General features: G+C 40.7%; 1 protein-coding gene across 1 annotated transcript in view; it reads left to right on the forward strand.

Moving 5' to 3' along the window:
• The window catches only part of GABBR2 (gamma-aminobutyric acid type B receptor subunit 2), a 466,358-nt gene extending 444,145 nt beyond the window's left edge, over positions 1–22,213 (forward strand). The window contains exons 16-19 of the mRNA XM_058831970.1: positions 3,298–3,480; positions 5,437–5,566; positions 14,164–14,281; positions 21,264–22,213. Of these exons, the coding sequence (XP_058687953.1) occupies positions 3,298–3,480; positions 5,437–5,566; positions 14,164–14,281; positions 21,264–21,429 (597 nt within the window). The 3' untranslated portion in view covers positions 21,430–22,213. The remainder of the gene's footprint in view (positions 1–3,297; positions 3,481–5,436; positions 5,567–14,163; positions 14,282–21,263) is intronic.
• Positions 22,214–22,620: the final 407 nt, after the last annotated feature.

Here is a 22,620-nt window from a genome sequence, read left to right on the forward strand (position 1 = left end):
GTAGAAGTTATCTGCAGAATTCAAACACCTGTTATGTATATTTTTCCTCTAAGAAATTAACTTCTATGTCTAATTATCTTTTTAAGGACCAAGATGTCCGTGGTTCTTTCCAGAATACTCTTCACTTCTTTAAAAGAAAAAGTCCTAACATGCATTCTGTCTTCATGAAGGAATTTTCACAAGCTTATCCATGTTTTTGAAGCTTCCATGTCCTTCTGTTTTTTTCTACTCCATCCATTTTGAGACAGAACACTGGCCTCACTTCTAGTTGCCCAGCAAGTGTATACCATTTCTGGCTGCAATGACATTAACACATTAATTCTGATCCAGTTTCCTGAAGAGCAGCAAGACAAAATCAGTTCTAGGGATTAAAACATTTATTTTCTGTATTGGTAGCATTTTATGTCTATTTGCAGTTGTCTCTGTGGATATTCAGCATTGATCCTTTGTGAAAATTGAAACTGCACAGATGTAAGACAACAAGATATAAGTTCCACTGACTTAATGGTAGAAAAAAAAATTAAAAACTCATCTTTGTACAGCATGAGCCAACAATATTGCCCATAGACTTTTTAATCTAGTCCACACCATGTGAATGAATTCATTACACCTTGTCCCTGTTGCAAAACACCCAATCTTTAGCTATAAACTCCCAGGTGAAGATGATTCAATGGTAATACTTCTCTTATATTCAGTTTGAACTTAGACCACATCAAATTCCAGAACTTTTATCTTGTAACACTTCTGCCTGCTGCTTTTAGAAGCATTTTAATTACCATTTTTCACCCTTAACTTCATTTTCATATAGTTTTTAGTCTGGGACTTAGGCACATCAGTCATTACAACCAGCCTAATTGGAAACAAAGAATTGTGAGAGTGAAGACACTTCCCTCTAAGAAGGCTCAGGAAGATAACCAGGACCTTAAGCAGTTGGGTCTTGGTTACTTCCAGATGAATAATTCCCAATTCCTCTGAGTATCTCTACCAGCATTTGACCATGTTCACAATAGGATAAGTTTTTTCTGATGTTTAAGTGAAATTTTTTGTTTTTCAGCTTGTGTCTCCCTCCTTTTCACTGCAAAACATTGAGAAGAGTCTGGCTCCATCCTCTTTACTCTCTTCCATCATATTTTGAATACACATGAATAATGTCATCACCCTGCAATGTCTTCCATCTCAAGGCTAAATAATCAGTCTCTACTAGTATCATAAGGGCTGTGACCTTCTTTGCCATTCTTGTGACCTTTCTCTGGTCTTTCTTTACTACACCTGTTTCTCTTTTGTTCTGGGCAGCCCACACCTGGACATGACACCCCAGGTGTGTTCTTGCCCAGGCTGAGTAGAAAGGAAGGATCACCCAGGGTACTGTAAGCTCATACTAGAAGCACTTTCCAGCCAAACAGCCTTTGCGCTGTTTGGGTAGGTGCTTGGGGTGTATTTCTCCTCAAGGGAAGGACTTAGTATTTCCCCTTGCCTAGCCTTAGGAGATTTTTGTTGGCCCAGACCCACTTCCTTCCAGATTGAGGAACAGCATTGGTGACTGGCTACCACAATCCTCTGAGCCTGTCAGTTCAGCTCAGTTTGAATCCACTTCAGAGGTCCCTTGCCCAGTCACTTTATCAGTTTAACTATGAGGATACTCTGGGAGACAGTGCTAAATCTTTGCTTAAGTCAAAAAAAATAACTCTCTTCCCTCATCTACCAGCCCAGACATCTCACTGAAGACAGCAATAAATCAGGTTGGTCAGGCAGGATTTCTCTTTCATAAATCAACGGTGACTGCTTCTAATCACGTTCTTGCTCTTAATATGTTTGGAAATGGCTCCCCAGAGGATTTACTGCAGCATCCCCCACGTACTGAGGTGAAGGTGGAGAGGAGGCATTTCCCCATATTCTTCTCTCACATTTCCTGAATGGAACTGTGACCTTTTTTTTCTTCCAGTCCTCAAAAACTGCTTGAAATCAACTTCATCTTCCAAAAGTAACTGAGAGTGGCCTCATGATGACATGGACCAGTTCCCTTAATCCTCAGGCATACAACTTTTCATGTTGGCTGAACTTGATGTATTCAATTACTTTAGAGATCTGGAATTTTTGAAGGCAATTTTTACCAGTAAAGATTAAGGTGAAGAAGCAGAGCACCTTAGCTCTCTCCATCTACTTTACCACCTGAAAAATTAAATGCATTATCTACAAGCATCATCCCAAGCTGCGGCTTTGGTCTGTAAATACAAGCCAGGGACCATACTCGTCAGAGTCTGAGCAGTCAGATGTCTCTTGACCAGAAGTTAGGGCCTTACTTCATGCCACTGAAGCTCCAGAACAGTTCCAGGCTCTTAAGAATAAGAGGGATCAATTCCAAAATGGAGCTATACCACAAAATTTGTCTGGGCTGTGCATACAAAATGATTGTCCATTCTTTCTTTTCAGACAACTCAGCACCTTTGGATTCATGATTCCATGCATATCCTCTTGGGGCAGGGAGCTCCTTTAGCTTTGTCTGTATCCAAATATATATGTATGCTGCTTGGTAGCATAAATTCTGTGTTCTCTAGAGTAATCTGAGAATCTCTCTCCCCACTGCCAAACAGCAGTAGCTTTCTCTCCTCAGGTCGAGGTGATATTTTCACATTGTCACTGAGTGTTATATTTTACTTATATTTGCTTAAATTAAATATGTTTAAGGTTAACCTTTTTTTAAAGTGGCTTATTTAATTTGTTTGAACAGATTTGGTTTATTTTGGGTTGCTAAAAACTAATTAAGTTTCTGTTATCTCCAGAGTGCAATCTCCCATGAGTTCTCTCTGTTAATACTCCTGCTTCATGTCTCTCGCTGCTTGAGTGTTACTTGTAACAGTAGGAAAGGAAAAATTTCAGTTAAAACTGTTCTTGGGAAGAGATAGGTTTTGCTGATTTTTTTTTTTCTTGAAGAAGGAATATATCCTTTGAAAGTATAAACATATCGATGAAGGAAAAAAATACATTTGATAGAATATTAGATGAAATTTGATAGAATATATTTTAATATATTTAAAATCTGGATAAATATCTTTTGAATGAGTTTTTTCCCAATTTTTTTGAATCCTTCCTTTCTCATAATCATTTTCATTCAATCTATTCTGTAAAGTTATTTAGAAATCATCTCAAGTAGTGCACATGGCAACAAGATCTCACTTTCCTGAGTTTTATACTTGAAAGTCAAAAAGAAGCTCTTGGTTTGCCTTTCAGTATTTTGAGATACAAAATAAATAGCTGCAAAAATAAAACAGGATTTCTTAAGGCTTTTCAACCTTTCAGCTCATCACACTGCGAACAAATCCAGATGCAGCCACACAGAACAGACGGTTTCAGTTCACTCAAAATCAAAAGAAAGAAGATTCAAAAACGTCAACATCAGTCACCAGCGTCAATCAGGCCAGCACATCTCGACTAGAAGGATTGCAGTCAGAGAACCACCGCTTGAGAATGAAGATTACAGAGGTATTGTTTACTGTATATACTGCCTAGGCACTTCACTTTTCATTGTTTTTTGTTGCAATTCTGCAATCTGCTTAAATGCTGATTACTTTTTAGAGAAAAAAGTTAACTTTCCCGGTAGCAATAATAGGAAAGAGACACTTTATATGGATTGCCAACTAGTACAGCAGATACATAGCAGGTGTGATGAAATGAAAATGTGCCTTAGCAAAATGGAATTAAACTTGCCCTATTTATTTGTGACAGGCCAATTACCCTGCTGCTTCACATGGACATGCTGAGCTCCGCAGCTTCAGAAGCATAACCTTTACAAGCGAGCATAACAGAGATCCGCAGCCCCAGGGGCACTGAAGGGCTGTCTTTGTTCCTGTTTATGGTTGAGTTCTGAGGCTGCTGTTGCTGTTATTTCTCGACCTCTCTGAGAGTTTGCTCAAAAACTTGCTAGACAGATTTTTACATCTTCCATGAAACAGAATTACATATTTTCTTAAGGTAGAAAAATACCTTTATGAACATGTAAGCTGACTCTTTTGGCACAAAGGTGGTGGTTTCTTCAGTACCTACTGAGGGAAAGGCTGAGTACACAACGTGCATGAATTCGATTAGAGCTATAGCATGTACATTCATAGTTGTGTCCATCCTTGCTCGGCAGGCCTGAAACAATGACAAACCAGTCTTGGAGACTGCCCAACTTTTGAGAGAAGATAACCATAACTGATCATATCGTAAATAAATTAACATGTTCTTGTCCAATCTGTATTCTTATACCTTGAAGAAAACTATTTTTTTGCAACAGTTATTTCTTTGCCCAGACCTTAAGTAATGACAATTGCCTAGGTAACTAAAAGGTATTTACTCAGGCTACCAAAGAGTACAAAAGTAAAAGTTATCTCTGCCTTGTTAAAAAAATTTAGTTCAGCTTCCCAGGTCCCTTTCATGTGAGAGCCTTGAAAATTTTAATGAAGGCCTGCTGCCTGCTGGCTATTTCTGTTCCTTTACTCTACTGTAGTTTTTTTTTTCTACTAAGCCTCCCAACACAGGATCTCAGCCTGTGCCTTGGAAGTCTCATGATGGTGAGCACAGGTAAGGCTGATCAGAGCAGCCACATTAGTGCTTGCAGGCCCTTCTTTTGGATTTTGCTTAAATAGATTAAATTCCCAGAACCAGAGGGTCCAAATCAGTTTCATTGTCAATGAGATTTGGAGCTTGCCCTACCATGGCTAGAATCTACATCTCTGGCTCATCTAATTTGAGTTGCTATGTTCCAGTTCTATAAGGAATAACACAAAACTACATTCAGCAGTTTTAAAATTCAGTTAAGCTGGTAGTGAGTGGGACATACTCTGGACACCACACCCTGCACAACTGTTCACAAAGAGGATTAGGAAGGTTGTTTCTTGTAATTTTCTATTGGGGCTGTAGACAACTGAGTACAAGTCAGCCTCTGGGGAGAGTACACTGTGCTCTGCTCAGTGCTAAAAGTGCATTCCTGGAAGAGTTGACTGCAGTCAATCACTGGAGGTGCCATAGTTCCCTTATGGCATAGTTCCCTTGCAATATTCTCCTGTTTGATAATTTGATGGATGAAATGGTTATAGCTATGTATGCCACAATTTTACATGTAGGTAATAAATAGTTAAGAGGTTTTCAGACTGGGCTTTCTTGCACCCATATCTTTCTCATTTGTCAGTACACCTGATTTGCTTCTACTGTCAACTACTAAAGCTCATTCCTCTCCTATGCCCTGTGTGCAGTATCACAGCTGAACACAATTTTTCACTTGTAGCATTATTTTTAGAGGCAGTGTAGTAGTGCTACAAGAAAACTGTGTTTGTCACAGGGTAGTAATTGCATTACCACCTGCCTTCCTGTCTAATTATAGAAAGCTCTGCCTCAGTGCTGATACCTGAAGAAAGGACTCTTGAATTTTGAAGGATTTGTACTCTCCTTATTTTGCAGCTGGACAAAGACTTGGAAGAGGTCACAATGCAACTTCAGGACACTCCTGAGAAAACAACATACATTAAGCAGAACCACTATCAGGACCTCAATGACATTCTTAGTATACGGAACTTCACAGACAGCAAAGGTGAGTGTTAATAAAATCCATTTGTAGTTTAACATGCCAAACCTTGGAATAGCAATCTCATTGAATTGGTTTCAGAGCACTTAGAAAGTGCTTTCTTGGTAAGACAGTTTAAATATTTTGGTTGAATTACTGAGAGTATGCAGATTCACATAACAAGCTACATGGTACTCACTGAGTAGTTATTTCTGTATATATGTCTTCTATTGTAAAACACATGGTGAAGTGGGAAACTTTTAGAAGTGTACTTATGTTCCAAAGTCAAGTTTTTTTGTGCTGCATGGAGAGAGGAAAGTCGCAGAATTTTAAGCCCAGCTTAATATGTGCTTGCCTGACTAGGATGCTGAAATCCTGCTTTTGGACACTGCTATCAAGCACATAAAAGAGAAGCATGTAAATATTTCAGTGCTGATTTGGATTCTAAATGCAGAATTGAAGCCACTCATGTATGAAAATTCTTCCCTAGGAACTGATAATAAAGGATTTAATGACAACTGTAATATTCCTAAGTTGTTTCTCCTGTGTCTCCTGCATCACTCCCTGAAGAAATACATGCAAGAGAATTGCTTCCATTAGAGCCATTTTGCTTTTTGGAAAGCAGTAAAATCTGGTGCATAGTGCAATAAAAGTGGAAGCCAGGACACCCACCTTCCATATCTGACTCTAGAATGGATCTACTTTGTAACTTCTGGCAAATAGCTTTATACAGCTGACTATTACAATAGTGTGTGAAAAACTGGATGCTCTGTGTTTGGAATCTGTATTTTGCATGTTGGTAACACTGCAAGGCTCAGGGCTCAGCCTTCCTATTGATGTGGTACCATAGGCTTGATTCAGTGGGACAGAAGTTACTCCTATGAATAAATCTGAAGAATAATTTTAGAACAACAGCAACAGTTCATATATGTTTTTGTAAGTATACTGAAATTTTGGTTGGATAAGGTTACTTTTTCTTGCACCTTTTGTTTTAGCCTGGGTATACAATAGGTTGCATAACTTGTGGCAAAAAGGAGAAAAAGGGAGAGTTCCCAGTGTCTTTTTTAAAAGTAAAAAAAAAAAAAAAAAATAGGGGAAAGGAGGAAAAGGAAAACGTAAATAGCTGCTGGAGGCGTGTGATTATTGGGCTGAGATCAGGAGCAAGAACTAACATCAGTGAGTGGGATGAGGCAGTTTGAAAGGAACACATAGAATGTTCCTCTCATGTCAGATGCTCCAGGAAAAATGATAAATCATGAATAATATTTCAAGCAGAAAAGATACATTGCATTGTGCCAAATGCCCATCTGAGTTTGGGTATGAGAAACAAAAAATGATTCTCAAAAAATACACTGGGTATAATTTTAGGATGGATGCTTCCCACAGCAAGATGCACTCCATTAGCAGTAGGAGGCTGGCAAAGAAATCCAGGATAAAATATAACCTTTCTGCACTTACTTGTGGCTATGTCTACAAAAGACATTGATGCCTAACTGCTGCTTTAAGCAACAGCATCCAAGATCGTCTCTTTTCCTAATTTTCCCCCAGTGCAGCTCCCCAGCTTTAACATTCCTGCTGTGGGGTGCATATTTAAAATCATCCATAAGCATGGAGCCTTAATGTCTAGAGTAGCTAGACAGTAACTATTTATTAGTTGGATTTACAGGACTGATATTCTGCATACTGCAGCTGCTGCTGGACACAATTTTCTCAATGGACCTACCACATAAAGCTCCACACAAAAAAAATGGGATAGGTGGAGAAAGATGCTTTCCCTTGTCCAGCTTTATATGGAAAGGTTAGAGCATTCATTCTCCTGGGAATGAGGAAGACCTGGATCCCAATTTGCAGAAGTGGTTTGAAGCTTGGTCCCACACCTAGTGGCAAATAATCTTTGCATGCATATTATAGTGTATCCTGATTCTGGCACAAGTGACATTAAATATTCATACTTCCAGGCTCTGAGCCACTGTGATCAGCAACCCTTGCTAGCTTTTTCCTGTCCCTCCAATTCCATTTCTTCTGCCTCTTATCTTTCCATATTTTCCTGTCCCTTATCTACGTCTGAATCTCCTGTCTGTTTCTCTCACCATCCCCATTCCCAATAGCCAACCTATGCGCCTAATATAAATTTGCCATTCCAATCAAAATAACAAGACTTTGGAGAATTCACGCTGCTGAGTCACTGCTGCTTTTGTGCAGATTCAAACAGACATCACTTAAATGGTACTTAAAAAAATTCTGGCCCTTACGGCTACAGGAAAGCTAACTCTGAATGACATGACTATGCTTTCTGTAGCTATGCATTTCATGAGCTTTCAGTAAAGGAAAGTACAGAAACTAGAAATTATGCATCCCTGGTGGTGCTTGAGTGAAGCTTCAGAATTGTAAATAATCTATTAGAGTGACCTAGAAGTGACCATCTCTCTCACACCCACTGTGCAACAGGGGAAGCCAGTCCAATATTGGTTTTAAGGTGATGATGAGGTTTGCACCTTCCTTGATCTTGTGAAAAAAGTGAGCTGGGAGAGCAGGAACAGAGTAGAGAGGCTCAAAATAGCAGCTGGCTTGGATCTAAAAATCATAGCTGATAATTTTTCACATTCCCTTTGTGGTTCACTTCTATGTGAATTGTTTTTATAAAACACCTTGCTGTTTTGGAGGAGCTCATATGGAGAATGTCATGTAGCATAACCCCATTGCTATTGCTTACACAAACTCAGGGCACTGCTCTTCACAGAACAGATCATAACAGAGGATTTAGGCAGTGCATCTTGAACAAACCCTAATCAAACTTTAATGTCATAGTACGCTTCAGTAGGCTTCTAATCTATAAAAATTGCCCAGAGTTATTCCTGATTCCTATAGCCAAATGCAGAAGGAGGTTGTTTTATTAATCTCTTCCTTCCCCACCACCCTCATTTTCATCAAACATATGGATTTAAGACACGAAAGTGAAATTACTTTATCCGAAATAGGTAGATACAGCTGTGAACTTCTGTATCTGCCTGACCTCAGGCAGCATTTCATAACTTTGGGATTCCTGGTTAGTTATTAACAGCAACAGCTCCTGGTGTATCCCAGGAGCTCTTTGCTGGCACAGGGTCTCTTTCTTTACAGCCCATTTCAGTACATCTCATTTAAAGAGAGATATTATCTGAGACACTCATTTCTTGTTCACAAATGCATAATGTCCCTGAGACATCTACAGCAATTGGCTATGTAAGAAAAGCAATTAGGAAAATGTGATTTGTGGTTTATGGTTTGATTGCTTTCTTTTAGTGCAGGCTTTTTAGCTGCACTGCTACATAGCTTTGTGTGGTCAAGCAGTTTTCAGCATGCTCCATGCACTATGGCTCTGAGACTTCAAATGGCTTCCCCAGATGAATTTAAAAGGGCATCCCCTGAACTTCATTTCCTACATTCCTCGGATGACTTTGAGTCACTGTGCCTGCTAGTGACCTCAGCTCAGGTCAGAAGTTAAAGTTGCACAGGGCAACATTAACTTCTCAGTTGGCATTTCTGGGATCTGGTGGCCTTTCTGGAGTGGCAGAGCCACATTATAGCCTGGGTTTTAGGCAGGGACAGGGTGTGGGGCAGGCCAGCACTTGGCTCAGGCCACCCCTAAAACTGACAGAGCCATTCAGCAAGAAGAGCCATGCTCGGAGGCATGGCTGTGTTTGCCAGGCTGAAATTAGGAAGAGGAGGACAAGTGCCTCGGCTGTGATGCTGTGCAAAGAGGAAGGTTTTGCCACACAGTTCTAGGGAAGAAATGTCCTTATGTGGTCAAAAACCAGAGCTTCCCAAAAGGGCTCCTTGCACCTATGTCTGTGTCAGAAACAGGAGAGAGTTCATGAAGATAGAAGTTATTTCTGCTGTGCAAGTTTCAGCAGAGATAAAAGCTACTGAAGAGACAAATACTCAGAGGAAAGGTGCTGTGTGGTTTGTGGGAACTGGATAATTTTGATATGCTTGGAATCTTACTATTTTACTCAGCTTCGTTTTGATATTTTAATATATGAAATTATTTGCATGTGGCATAATTCACAAAATCATGGATTGAAAGAGTTTCATATAAAGCAAAGCTCAGAAGAAATCCTGCAGAAGAATCTCCCTCTGGCCAGAACATTTCAGAGAAGCATAGTAGAGAAGTTAAGGAGTGACAGCCATTCTATGGGATGTACAGAAGAAGCAAGAGACAGCCTTGCCACAGTCCCCTCTTATGAGCAAACCCATTTTGCAGGTTTTCTCCCATCCTTGCTCAGAAAACCTTGCCTGTTTTAAGCCAGAAAGAGTCTTTACTCATTGCTGTAAATGAGCTGGGAGCATTCATTTACATGTCAGATATGCCTACATACTGTCACTTGTCACCCCACTCCGATGTTTCCTGGTGTTAGTTTTTCCCCGTGTAAAAGCAGCTCAAAGAAAAACAGTTTTCAAAGGCATGTTGCTCACAAATGCAAAGCAAAACAGAGTTCATCTGTGATAGATGGGGGAAATATTATTTCTATGAAGTTCATGCAATTCAAGCATTAAGGTTGAGATTGAAAAATAGATTCAAAGGTTTTCAGAAATAATGCCTTTAAAGGGGTGCTGTTTTGAAGCAAGGCTATAGTTCCTTTCTTTATAGAGATATATAGAGATATGTATGCTAGTTTCTATGAAGCCTAACAAATGGATTCAATCCTGAAATTGGAGGCTCTTTCTATTTCAACAGGGAGACCAACCTGTCAGAGGTTCAGTACATGCCCTTTTTTGCACAGAAACAAATCTGTAGTAAAGGGATTTTCTTCTGATTTAGAGTAGTATAAGTCAGAGCTGAATCTCACTGGCTCTTCTTTTTAAAAAATCTTCCTCTCAAAACACAACTATCAGAAGATATGATTTAGATTGCCAGTGCAGTGTGCTTACTTCAGGAGAACTTTTTTCTGATTATCCAGCAAATGGTGTGATGACTTTAATTTTTCCTTTCCGTTTACTTTCTTAATACCCTATTCACATTGAAAACAGAGACTGGCTAGTCATGTTTCAGTCCAAACAACAGAACAGGGGAAAATTACAGCAGGTTTTTAAAATCTACCTCTAGCTTTAAAGTTTCCTGAGCTCTTTAGTAAATCAGCAAAGTTATCTCTGCCATATGGTATAAGACCTTATTAAACCACACTTGCTCCTTTGTGAAGCATAATATATGCTTTCTAGCAAAGAGAAACAACAGTAGAATTGAAAGATATTGGATGAAGAGTAGTTCTGTCATCCAGTTCTAAGCCATCAGAGGAATATTGCCACTAAAGTGTAGTGATGAAGATGTTCAATAAAGCTACAGTGTACAAACATCAACAAAACAAGCCTCTAGTTAAAAAAAATATGTTTTCTAAGCTCTTGGAAGAAATTGAAGCATCATCAGTCACCTGGTGCTTTCTGCCTGCAGCTGAATGAGGGTTGTTAAAATGCATGGCGCATTTAAGCCTGCCCAGGTAATCTTGGTGGCAGGAGGTTGCAGAGTGATTTTGAGTCACCCCTGGCAGAGGGAGAGGAGAGCAGCTGGGAGCAGTGACCCTCTGGCTGAGCCCCTGGGCAGTCTGCATCAGGTGTGCTCTTGCAGCTCACAGCTCTGTAAATGGAAGCTGTTTCTTTGCTACAGGTAGGCAAAGGTCCTGAGGTAAAGCCTTCTGGCTCTCACCAACCACTGGCAGCGAGCTTTGTTTTATAATGAGCCCATTGCTGAGTGCTCTGTGAGGCCCTTGAGATGTATTTGTCTTTTCTCCCGACAGCTTTCTGAATGGAAAGTGCTCAGGCATCACTCATCCAGGCTTCTGAGTCCAGTTTGAGGTCTACAAAGGTGAAAATTATTTAGAAGGTGCTTCTGGCCAATGTAATTTCAATTTAAAAGGTAGTTACATCATCCTGGTGCAACTTACTGAGTAGAATCTGCAGTGGCAGACAGTGCCCTGAGAATGAAGGGCGTTTTCCTAGTGACATGCTTAATGGACAGAGGAAGAGACGATAAGAAATTATCAAATACACTGCTACGCTTTCCAGGGGAAACTGGGAAATCAAATGTTTACCACTACCCTTAATTTCTTTTCTTGTAGTTGTCACGTTTATAAAACTAGTTTTCTAAGTTTTTTAAGTGCATATGGCAATAGTGTTTTTTCTTTAAGCTCCAGCTCCCAGAAGCATATGACTAAGTGAGAATCTTGTTCTTCATTATTTAAATGAAAGGTAAATGGAAAATAAAGATATTCTAGTTTCCATAGCTGCAAAATAAAAACTTAACGACTCCTCTCCCAAAATGCTTAACAAATAAGAATTACCTAACTTTTTTTTTTTTTTAATTTTGAAAGAAGCAAATTTAAAAAAAAAACTGACAATTTTAAGTGCATTTTGTCTGTATTTTCTAGATATATATATAAAACCTGCATTTGGTAGCCTTGTATGCAGAAATTTATTCAGTGTATTAAGGGCAAGTCATCTGCAAGAGTGGTAGAAAAGAGTCTATTAAGAATAACACACGGTGATATATGGGCAGTTGGTGTTGAGAGGTGAGTAGGAAGAGAATATATGATTTCTGCTCTACTCTAAACTAAATCCCCCACCTTTTTGACAAGGACCACCTCCTTCTCTCTCTCTCAGCACATCTGAAAGTACATGGAACTCCTTTAGTGTGTACAACACAGATTATTCTATTAAGTAACATACTCCCAAACAGCAACAGTTGCATTTTCCAATCATTTGAGGAAGAATTATATCTTTAGCAGCTTTGTAAAATGTTAAATTGCTTATCTTGGCCAAAGGAGTTAGAACCCTAAAGGAATTAAATTTAGAGCTCTTCCATCCCTAATTACAAGGATTACTCCAATTTTTACTTTGGTCTATATCAAAAAGTCAGCAGTTTCCATTGTCAGCTTAGATCAGCCCAGGACCGAGTGTTGGTTTTAATCATGGAAGTAAAAACTGTTCTTTTCTACATGTCTGTTTATAGACATCACAAGACTTTTATGCAAATGTCAAATTTGATATACAAAGAAATGCAATGTGCCGAAAATTAAAACTGAACTCTTGTGACAGCAAATGCCATACCAGCAAACTCCAGGCTGCCCTGAGATGATAGACTGAATTGCTTATCTTAGCCACTTTGCTGTGCTCCCTTCACATCTAAACCATCACTGAATTCTGCCATCTCTTAATTTTAAGCACTCCTCTTGCACAACTGAATTCCTCAGCTCTCTTTTACTGCCGTTTTTTTGCCCCAACCAAAGAAGTTTCATGTGTTCTGGTCACCTCCTTTCTCACACAAATCCTTCTCTTCACTGCAACATGGGTGAAAAACCTTGTCTCCTCTTCTGAGCTAGTGATGCCCATGTCTGCACTGTGTTGCCTTCCCACCTGCACAATTGTTGGTTGCTTGTTAGGCTTTTCACAGCATGAAGTGAATACTATCAAATAATTGCTGGGAAGGCCATTACAGATGTTGGAGTTTGCCCTCAAAACATTAATACTTCCAGCTTCTTTCCTCAGTTTGTGTTTATGCTGCTTGTTTTGTCCCCCCAGTGCCTGTTGATAACACATATATTCCTAGTATGCTGGGAGCTGTTATTTGGGGCTTCTGAACATGAGCACAACAGAAAAGCAGGTTAACCTTTCAAAATGTACCAGCTTTTTCTCGTAGTTTTCCTTTTTTCTTCACTCTTCTCCTGCTTTTCCCCCTCATACCTACTTTTATGTTCAAATCCTCCAGTACCCTCTTCAAGAGCTTACCTCAGACTCCTCTTCCATGCTGCCTCAATGCCTGCAGCAATCACTGCTTCTCTGTTTGTGTGGCAAACAACTGCTGGTGATGGATTTGGAGCTCTCTGTAATTATTTATGAAAACTGTGAACTGCCCTCATTATTCAGATGCTTTCCATGTGATTTTATTTGGCTTACCACAGAAAGAGACTTTGAAAAAGCAGGCAGGAACAGAAAGGATCTTCTCAAAATGGCTGTGTTTGCCCGTGTTTCTCAGGGGGAATGATGCTGCGGGGTTCAGCACAGCTAGCTGTGGACTCCCAGGACACCTAGGGGAATCAAGAATTATGAACTGTTTTGTTATCACTATGCAGAAAACAAAAGAGTGTAATGACATAATTAGTTGTCGTTGCTGCAGACAGCCTATGGACCAGTCCAGTTGATATGAATCATGTTTCCATGCTAAAAATTATAGCAGTGGCAGACAGTCAAAATATAGCACTTAATTGCCTGTGTGATGGTAGGAGTGTCAAGGGTTTATACATCAATGAGATTATAGTTTTTCTAGGAAAAGCCTTAAGAAGGGTTTATGAAAAGGTTACAATCTCTAACTGCAAGAACAGTATAGTTACATTATTTTTTCACATAGCCCAAGAGAGAGTGTAACATCACTTTTGTCACTTTTCTGTTTCTTCATGGCGGTTCCTATGGAGGAACACATCATCCAAAACATAAGAGTACCAAACTCTCACAGCAAAACTTGAGACTGTATTGGAATATAGGTAGTATGAGTTTACTTTGTGGCATTATGGATATCTGGAAAAAGGTAAAATGAAACAATTTTTAAATAGTCCCTTGGTCACAGTAAAGTAAAATTGAATGTGTTGTCCATCCAGATGGTGAGAAAGCCATTCTGAAAAATCACCTTGATCAAAATCCACCAGCACAGTGGGGCTCATCAGACCCTTCCAGAACAAGCAAAGATCCCATAGAAGACATCAACTCTCCAGAACAGTAAGTATACATCATTACCTTGCTGACAAGACATTAAGTTCAATTCTCACATTTCATCAAAGCCCGTTATTCCCCTTCCATGATTTTTTTTAATGGACAGACCTTCACTATAACCCCCTTTCAGCCAGCCCAGGATACAGAAAGAGCCTGAAACATCAGCAGCAAGGAATGTGAAAGGCACCTCCTGAAGCTCCAGTAGGCTGTGATGCCTCCCTGCTACCAGCTCACCAGCCCAGTGGAACTTAGAGGATATCAGGGGCTGTAGATTCTAAGGTGACCCTAAAGCAAAACAACATGCTTCTTTTCTCTTGCTGGAAACATCCATAGCTTGATGTCCAAAATTTCTGTAGAGAGTTACAAGATGAGCTGTGCCAAGCCACCAGTGTGTGGAGGAGAGAAGAGGTTGTACATATGTGCACAAATGTCTTATGACTCTTGTCAGAAGTCCAAGTCCTTCCCCACACCAGCTAGAGGGGTTCATAGTGTACATAGACATTTTGTTCCTTTACATTCTTAAGCTAGATGAGAAATAAAAAATGTCCTGAGGGCTTTTCAATGTTGCCATAGCAGCTGGACCTGAGTTTTGGCACAGGAAAGCCTGCACTAAGTAGTTTCCCTTAGAAACAATGCTGCAGCTACAAGGAGAGGATGGCACAAAACACTGGCTAGATTTACAGAGGGGAAAGAGTGTTCTGATGTCAGCTTTTGTCTCCAGGAACCTATACAATAAACTTGTGTCCTACCCTCCCCTAGCTGAGCAGGACCTGCCATGGGCCAGAGCTCAGGGAAGAGCCCTTCTCGGGTGTGCCCGGATCAGCTCTTTCCCCACGGCAGCCTGGTTACATGAGCATCGCTACATCAGTGTCTGAGCTAATAGCTGTCAGACTCCTGGGCAATTTAAAAGCTTATTTAAAAAAAGAATAAATTAAACAGATTACTAGAATGAGTCACGTTACATCAGCAACAGCAACCTTGATTGCAGATAGTAGCTACTGTCTTGTATTACCTGGAGCAGGAAAACACGTGGATTTCTAAATCTGTCCTTGCACTCAAAGGAAAAACCCAAACCAAACCTGCAAAGAAGCTAATTCACACACACACATGCACCAAAACGAAATCCCACAGTAGATGAAATATCTTGTAATTTCACAAAAGCAGGGCTCTTGCTGAGAGAGCTCTCATGACTTCATGGGGTCAGCAGAGTGCTTTAATGCATAGCTATTAAAGGCCTGGGTTTTTTTCAGCATCATTTGTCAGAAATAATGTAGTGTGAATGCAGCCTCATCCACATGTGGCCCACTTACATTAAGAAAGATGCTAAGAAAAACACAGACACTCCGATAATCCAATTGTCTCTATACAGATTTAATACAGACAAAGAAAATGAAAAACATTTGGGGATGACCGAACTTCCTCTAGGCTAGTGATAACTGATGAGAAGACTGAGATTTCCTAAAGGTTTTGGAGAGTGGGTCAGTACAAATCCAAACAGTCTCTGATATTTATGGAAAGCAATTAATAAACTCCTGATAAATATAAACAGTGTCGTTCAGCATTTGCACAGTTGTGACTGTGCCAGGTCCGAGGGTCAATGCTTTCCCTAAGAATGAGTACCAAAGCCACACTGCCCAGAAACAATGGATCTTCCAGGGAGGAGAGGTATAGCTGTCTTCAGGACTTCCCTCTTTCTGACAAGAGATTGCCTCTCTCCAAAGTTTGTACTCTTTAAGATATACTTCCACACCTCTGGGCTTGTTTTGCAACTTGTCTGGCAGCACTTCTGTCCTTTGATGGTTGCTAAATGTATAATTTTTGAAAAAAAAAAAAAAAAGGAGCTAAAAGCAAGCTGTAGTTTCTGTCTCATTTCACTTCATGATAGGTAGTCACAGTCTGAGAAACTTATTTCTTATTCAAGAACACAAATCTCAAGGTCATTATTCTAATAAATATTTCCTCTTGGTCGTAAACCTGGGAAAGGAGGATGTCAAGACAATCACTTGCCTGCAGAAGTTTTAACTATTTAATGGCTGTGGGAAAAATAAAACATCCCAGCTTCCTGTGGTTGTCAGCACTCATGAGAACTGGCATCTTCTAGTATGAAAGCTCTTATAGAGTCCAGAAAATAACTGATTTGGGATTTTTTCATTCTTTCTTACCATTAGTGCTACATTTGGCTCATTGTAAGAGTTATTGTTCTTATAATTTATTCTACAACTTTGCCCTTATTTTACAGCTGTGCCCAAAGTAAAGGCACAACAATATACGCACACCTCAGTGAAGGAAGTTGTTTCACATTTGTTGTTGAGGTAATGTTGACGTTGTCTCAATCAGAATGTTGAAAACAATTTTTTTGTGCTTGGCTCAGATTTGGAACCCTGCACCTAGGGAAAATGCAGTTTGTATGACTGTAAAGCAGCCTTAGAGCATGAATATAGAGGGTTCTCAGTTCCCTCGGCAGTTCCTGCTGGGCAGGACCCAGTTGATTTTCCATACTGCATGCAAAATGTTCCATACCCAGCCAGACCATAAGATAAGAGGAGCTGGGTGCTAGCTGCTTTCTTTCCTGTTTACACTGTCTACACAGTATAAATTAACACCTCCAATAGCAGGCAAAGCAGTGCCAGTGCACAGGCATTGTACTTTGATTTCCCATTTTTTAGCATGTTCCCCAGCACAGCTGTATCCATTTGTACTCTCCCAGGTAATGCTCAGCAACAATCCTGGGGGATGCTTAGCTGTGTGGATAGACACTGTACCATGCCAGCACACCTCAGGTCCAGAGAACAGCCTGAAGCAGTTTAAAATAGACATAATTCTTTTCCCAGCAGGATGAGTTGTCTCTCATGCAAAGTCATCTGCTTTGATGAGCATCAAACTGCTCATATCTCCTGATGGGCAGTTCTGCTTATCTGAAGATCACATCAGTCAGCTTATCTGCATGATGGCCACGTTCAATGGTTTATCTTCTGTGACCCTTAAAGACATCCATCTCTGTGCTTTCATTCCTGCATGTTGTCCCTTCTCATCAGTGACCTACATCCAGTCCTGGTCATTAGTTTTTGGCACCATTAAAATTTAATCCATTCTCATTTTAACAGCAACCACATGTAACAGTCTTCCAGATCTCTAAGTAGAGGTGATGACAGATTTCTGCAGGACCCCACTAAAACTTATGATCTTAATAGACTATTTCTATGTGCGGGGTTTTTTGTAACCTTCAAAGTGTAACTTCAAAGCATAACTGGAGCCAGTTATGTTAATTTAAGTAACAAAAAATTCTCATTCAAAAGAGTTGGTTGTGACTGGATCATTGCATTGCAGCCATATGCCTCAGCATGAACAGGCCTTTGTTATTCAGTTTCTTCACCAAGAGTGGTTTATCTGTGATCTATCTATGGCCTTACTCAAATGTGTCATTAAAATAAGGTGGGTTTAGAATGGTTAGTTCACTACTAGCAGAACATCTTGCTCCACTGTAGTCTTTTAGAGCTTCTCCAACTTCCCTGCATTTGCTAAAATTCAACATTAATGTGCTGTAGAATTAACTGAAATAATCCCTGAGTGCTTAGACACAGTTTATACACTCCCACAGAACTTCAGATGTTTGATTGTTGCAAGAATTTGTTTCGGTCCCCCACTTACTGATGAATCTTATTAGTGGTTTCCTATAACAAAACCAAAACATATTTCAAATGCCTTGACCCCCATGTGGTATTGTGCATTCCCATGTGCATTGCATTGTGTTCCTATGTGCATTGTCATTGGAGCTCAAGGTTTTACCTCATTTTTTGTTTTCTTAATAAATGGTATTTGTGTACAGAGCTGAGGACACTTGCCCTAACACAGAATCCGGATGAGTGGGTGCTCTGTGTGTGTGGAATCATCTTTGCTTTCCATCTCCTTCAGTGAAGAAGAAGCTCCTGTGATTCTAGACCCACTTCTACCAACCATTACCTCTCCAAAATACTTGACCATACATATGTTTTCACATACATATCTTTATAGGATGAACAACTTCAAACAAATTCCTAGAGTCACATAATGGTTTGGGCTGGAAGGGATCTTTAAAGGTCAACCAGTCCAATTCCCCTGCAATGAGCAGAGACAACTTCAAGTAGACCGGTAATTCCCCATCCAGTTTGGCCTTGAATGTCTCTGGGGGTGGGGCATCTGAGCCACCTGTGGCAGTGTTTCACTGCCCTCACATAAAAATTAATTATTTTTATGTACTCTAAATCTACCCTCTTTTGTTTAAAACCTCACACAGAATCCTCTTACTCCTTGCAAAAAGGCCCTCTCCAGCTTTCTTGTAAGTCCCCTTTAGGTACCAGAAGGAAGCTTTAAGGTTTCCCTGGAGCTTTCTCCTCTCCAAGATGAAAAACCAGCTCTCTCAGCCTGTTTACATGGAAGACATCCCTCAGCCCTCTGATTTTCTTTGTGGTCTTCTTCTGGACTCGCCCCAGCAGGTCCACATTCTTCTTATGAGAAGAGCTGAACACAGTATTCCAGGCGGGGTCTCACCAGAGCAGAGCAGAGCAGAGCAGAGCAAAGCAGAGCAGAGCAGAGCAGAGCAGAGCAGAGGGGAAGCATCACTTCCCTCATGCTGCTGGCCACACTGCTTTTGATACAGCCCAGGATATGATTTGCTTCCTGGGCTGCAAGTACACATTGCTGGGTCATGTCCAGCTTTTTATCCACTATCACCCCAGTTTCCCCTTGGCAGGGCTGGTCTCATCCTCCAGCCTGTATTGATACCTAGGACTTCCCCCAAAGCATTGGCAAAATGTGTCAGGAGTGGAAGAAGGGAAAATCACTGATATTGGAGGAAAAAAAGCTAAAAAGAGTGAGTCAAGGCACAAAATTTACTTTCACATGAGGCGAAAATACCAGGTTTGTTTGGATTTTGCTACTCGTTTTGTTTTGTTTTGTGTTTCACTCCAGGAGTTTAGTCTGCAGTCTTAATTGTGTGCAAGTCTCCAGGCTACAGTTCTCTGCCCCAATTCCAGGAACCAAGTTTTCAAGTGAAAGTAAACTTTTAAGTACAGTTAAAGCAAAATTTGCCACCCACTGCAGCCCCCACTGGCATAGCTAAATAAACATGCTTTGTCCATGGTATGGCTAACACTGAAATGGCTGAAAAAAAAATCCTGTTCACTTGATTATGCAACTGGATTCTCTTGGAGTAGCTTCAAAAAGCCCTTTAATGAGAAGTCTATAACAGTTGAACAAAGTAAGCATTTCCACTGGTGGGAAAATAAGTTCAGGCAATTCTGCATTTGACCCCTCAACAAGAGACAGAATGACAATCCGCAGCATCAGGCTCATAAGGATTCAGCACAGGGAGACAGCAAGCCATGCCCCCTCTGCAGTCCTTGGGAACAAGGCATGACTTCATTGATAGCATCAGGAAGAGTCGAGCACAGTAGCAAAATAACAATGAACAGATTATGTTTAGTTCCAGGAATGCTTTGCCAGCACTAGAATGATCACCACTGAGGGCTAACATTGCATGAAACTTTTAAAAGGGGTCTGAGGGGGAAAACACTGAGAAACAATGAGAAAGAGTTTCCTGGGTAGGCAGACAACAACTACTTCTACTGCACCTCTGTATAAACAGGCCAAAGTTTGTAGTGAAGAAACTAAAGAGAAAAACTCAAAATTTCTTTCTGTTTGAATTTAAAAGCTATGCTGCTTGGTCCCCAAACAGTGTAATGGATGCCTTAGTATCTGTCTTTGCTGCCTAACACAAAGCAAAAAAGCTATTAAATGTAATTTGAATCAAAAAGGCTGTCCAAAGGCTAGCTTTCAAACACCTCTTATAAAGACCTTTCTGTACATTGTCATTATATCAGATAATGAGCAAACATAAATTTAAAACTCTATTTTTATCTTTAAAACTCTAATATATATTTTTATACAAAGCTTTCTATGGATATTTTTGTTCTGAAATCCAACAGCCAGTCTTCAGCTCAGTCACTTTGATATCTCTCTTCTCTTAAGGAAGTGTCTCTGTGTTTCAAGGGTGAATGACTCCAAATATAAAGCCATCCTGATGATAAAATGACTAAAAACATTTTTTACATTAGCAAACCTCAAGAGGATTTTGATTTTGTGAAAGGTGCTAGTATATCCACAGCACAGGAGTAACAGAGCCCTTTTCTCATGGCACCATGCTCTGCAAGAAAAGGCCTTATATGAGCCTGTGAGCATGACTTAATATTCATTTTTTTAAAAAAACTATACCTGTTATCATGATGCCAATCCACTTGGAAATACAGAATGTTGGGTTCCAGAACACTGAATTTTAGTGTGGGTGCTGAGTAGGTCTGCTTTTAGAATGCCAGCTCCTCAGTCCCATAGCACTGACTGACAGAACTCAAAAGCATCTATCACCTCAAAAGCACAGACCCAAACTTTAAAGATGAACTACTTAAAAGAGGAAAAAAGCATCAGTCCCAAATCCCTCCCACCGTGCACCTGTGTTTGCTGTAGCTGGAGTTGCAGAAGTGCCATCCTTAGTACTGACATCCTTGTGCTAAGTGATGCGTGGCTTCACTCAGTCTGTGACCTCATGCACATCTACACAGTTGGATGGGGCTCTGCAGGCAGTAGATCGCTTTGCAAGGGGTGGGGGTCACCAAGCCATACACCCTTCTTGCAAAATCAAGGTCCTCCCTTTTCTTGGTTTCAGCAGTCTAACAATTAACCTGGATGTGGCTGGGACTTCAGAAGGTTGTGGGATGTTGAGAAAGCCCACTTAGTTTTTTAAGTGTCACGTCTAACCCATCAGAAAAATTCCCCAAGAGGAAAACATCATGGTGGCAGAGTTGAGCATCAGCGAGCGCAGTGCTCTCGGCATTAACCCTGTGGGTCACAGCGGCAGGCCCAGGGAGCTCCCTTGCAGCAGCCTGGGAGCACGTCAGCCATGTGATGTATTCCATCTGCCCCTGGGCTAACGTTCCTCTCCCCGTCTCTCCCACAGCATACAGCGCCGGCTGTCCTTGCAGCTGCCCATCCTTCATCACGCCTACCTGCCGTCCATAGGAGGAGTTGATGCCAGCTGTGCCAGCCCGTGTGTAAGCCCCAGTGCCAGCCCTCGGCACAGACACGTGCCACCCTCCTTCCGAGTGATGGTTTCAGGGCTGTAGGAGGGGGAGATCAGTGCTTCCTGAACTGCTTTTAAGTACTCAATGACTGGACTAAACATCTGACCTTGAACTCTGCTACAAACATGTTACATTGGCTCTTACTGCAGAGGAACTTCTGCTGAGGCCCTCGTCACAGGAGTGCCCACGTAACTCGTGTGAAAAAGCAAAGGAGGACACAAAGAGTTTGATCTGTAGCCTTATTCATGGAGTTTTTATTTCTTCACCTAGAAGTCACTGAAAAATGTTTCTTCCAAAATTTCTACTAGCAACAAGGAGGCTGGGATATATGGATCTTGCAAAAAAGACACTAGGAAAAAAAACAAAAACAAAAACCACTCAAATGTCACAGAGCTTTACGTGGCTGCTGAGAACATGCAATTCTATACTGTATCCATGTAAGGAAAATGTAGTGGTCGAGTTATACCATGTTGGAATAGATACACTCATTTTTACAAGAGTTGTGTTAAATTGCTGGAAACATTCTGCACTGGTTAGTCTTGCTTTTTTTTCATTTCAGGGGCGATGTTTAGTAGGAAAGATGAATTGTGAGAAATGATTCCTCGGGTGCCATTGAGACTCTGCAGTGCTGTGAGCAGGGTCACCTTTACCTTGCAGCTGTACATGTAACCCAAGCAGAGCCTGAAGCTCCAGCTCTGAGTTGCCACCAGCTGGAGAGCTGCTGATTGCAGGCAGAGCACTTCACCCTTCTCCAGGGCAGTGGTAGTGACTGCTGACCATCTGCAGCTTCGCTTTTAGCAAAGTTTCTGCACCTATTTCAGGATAAACATCACCAACCATAACACACTAAACTGTCTGAAAAAGTCCTAGGGCTGACAACTCAGGAAACTGAGGACAGGTGCGTAGTAAAGTCTTAATGCCACAGGATGAATTGTTTTTCCTAGTTTGTTTGAATTGTGTCACACATAACTACAATAAAATTAATTTAGTGGACTTGGGGGGGAGGGATTAGGGCACAGCACTTTGCTGCTGCGGGCAAAGCCTGCAGGGCACATAGATGTGAATATACACTATGTTTGCTTCGTACCTGCGTACGTGTGACAGTTGTAGAGGATAGGAGAGGACAAATCAAAATTTGCCAACAGAATATTTTACCTGAATCCTGAAAGGACTGTGAAAAAAAAAGCAATGGATTTTATACTTCATCTCCTTTCCCTGAACCAAAGTAATTAG

Source organism: Poecile atricapillus, chromosome 2, assembly GCF_030490865.1.
Source record: "Poecile atricapillus isolate bPoeAtr1 chromosome 2, bPoeAtr1.hap1, whole genome shotgun sequence".
NCBI classification, from domain to species: Eukaryota; Metazoa; Chordata; class Aves; order Passeriformes; family Paridae; genus Poecile; species Poecile atricapillus.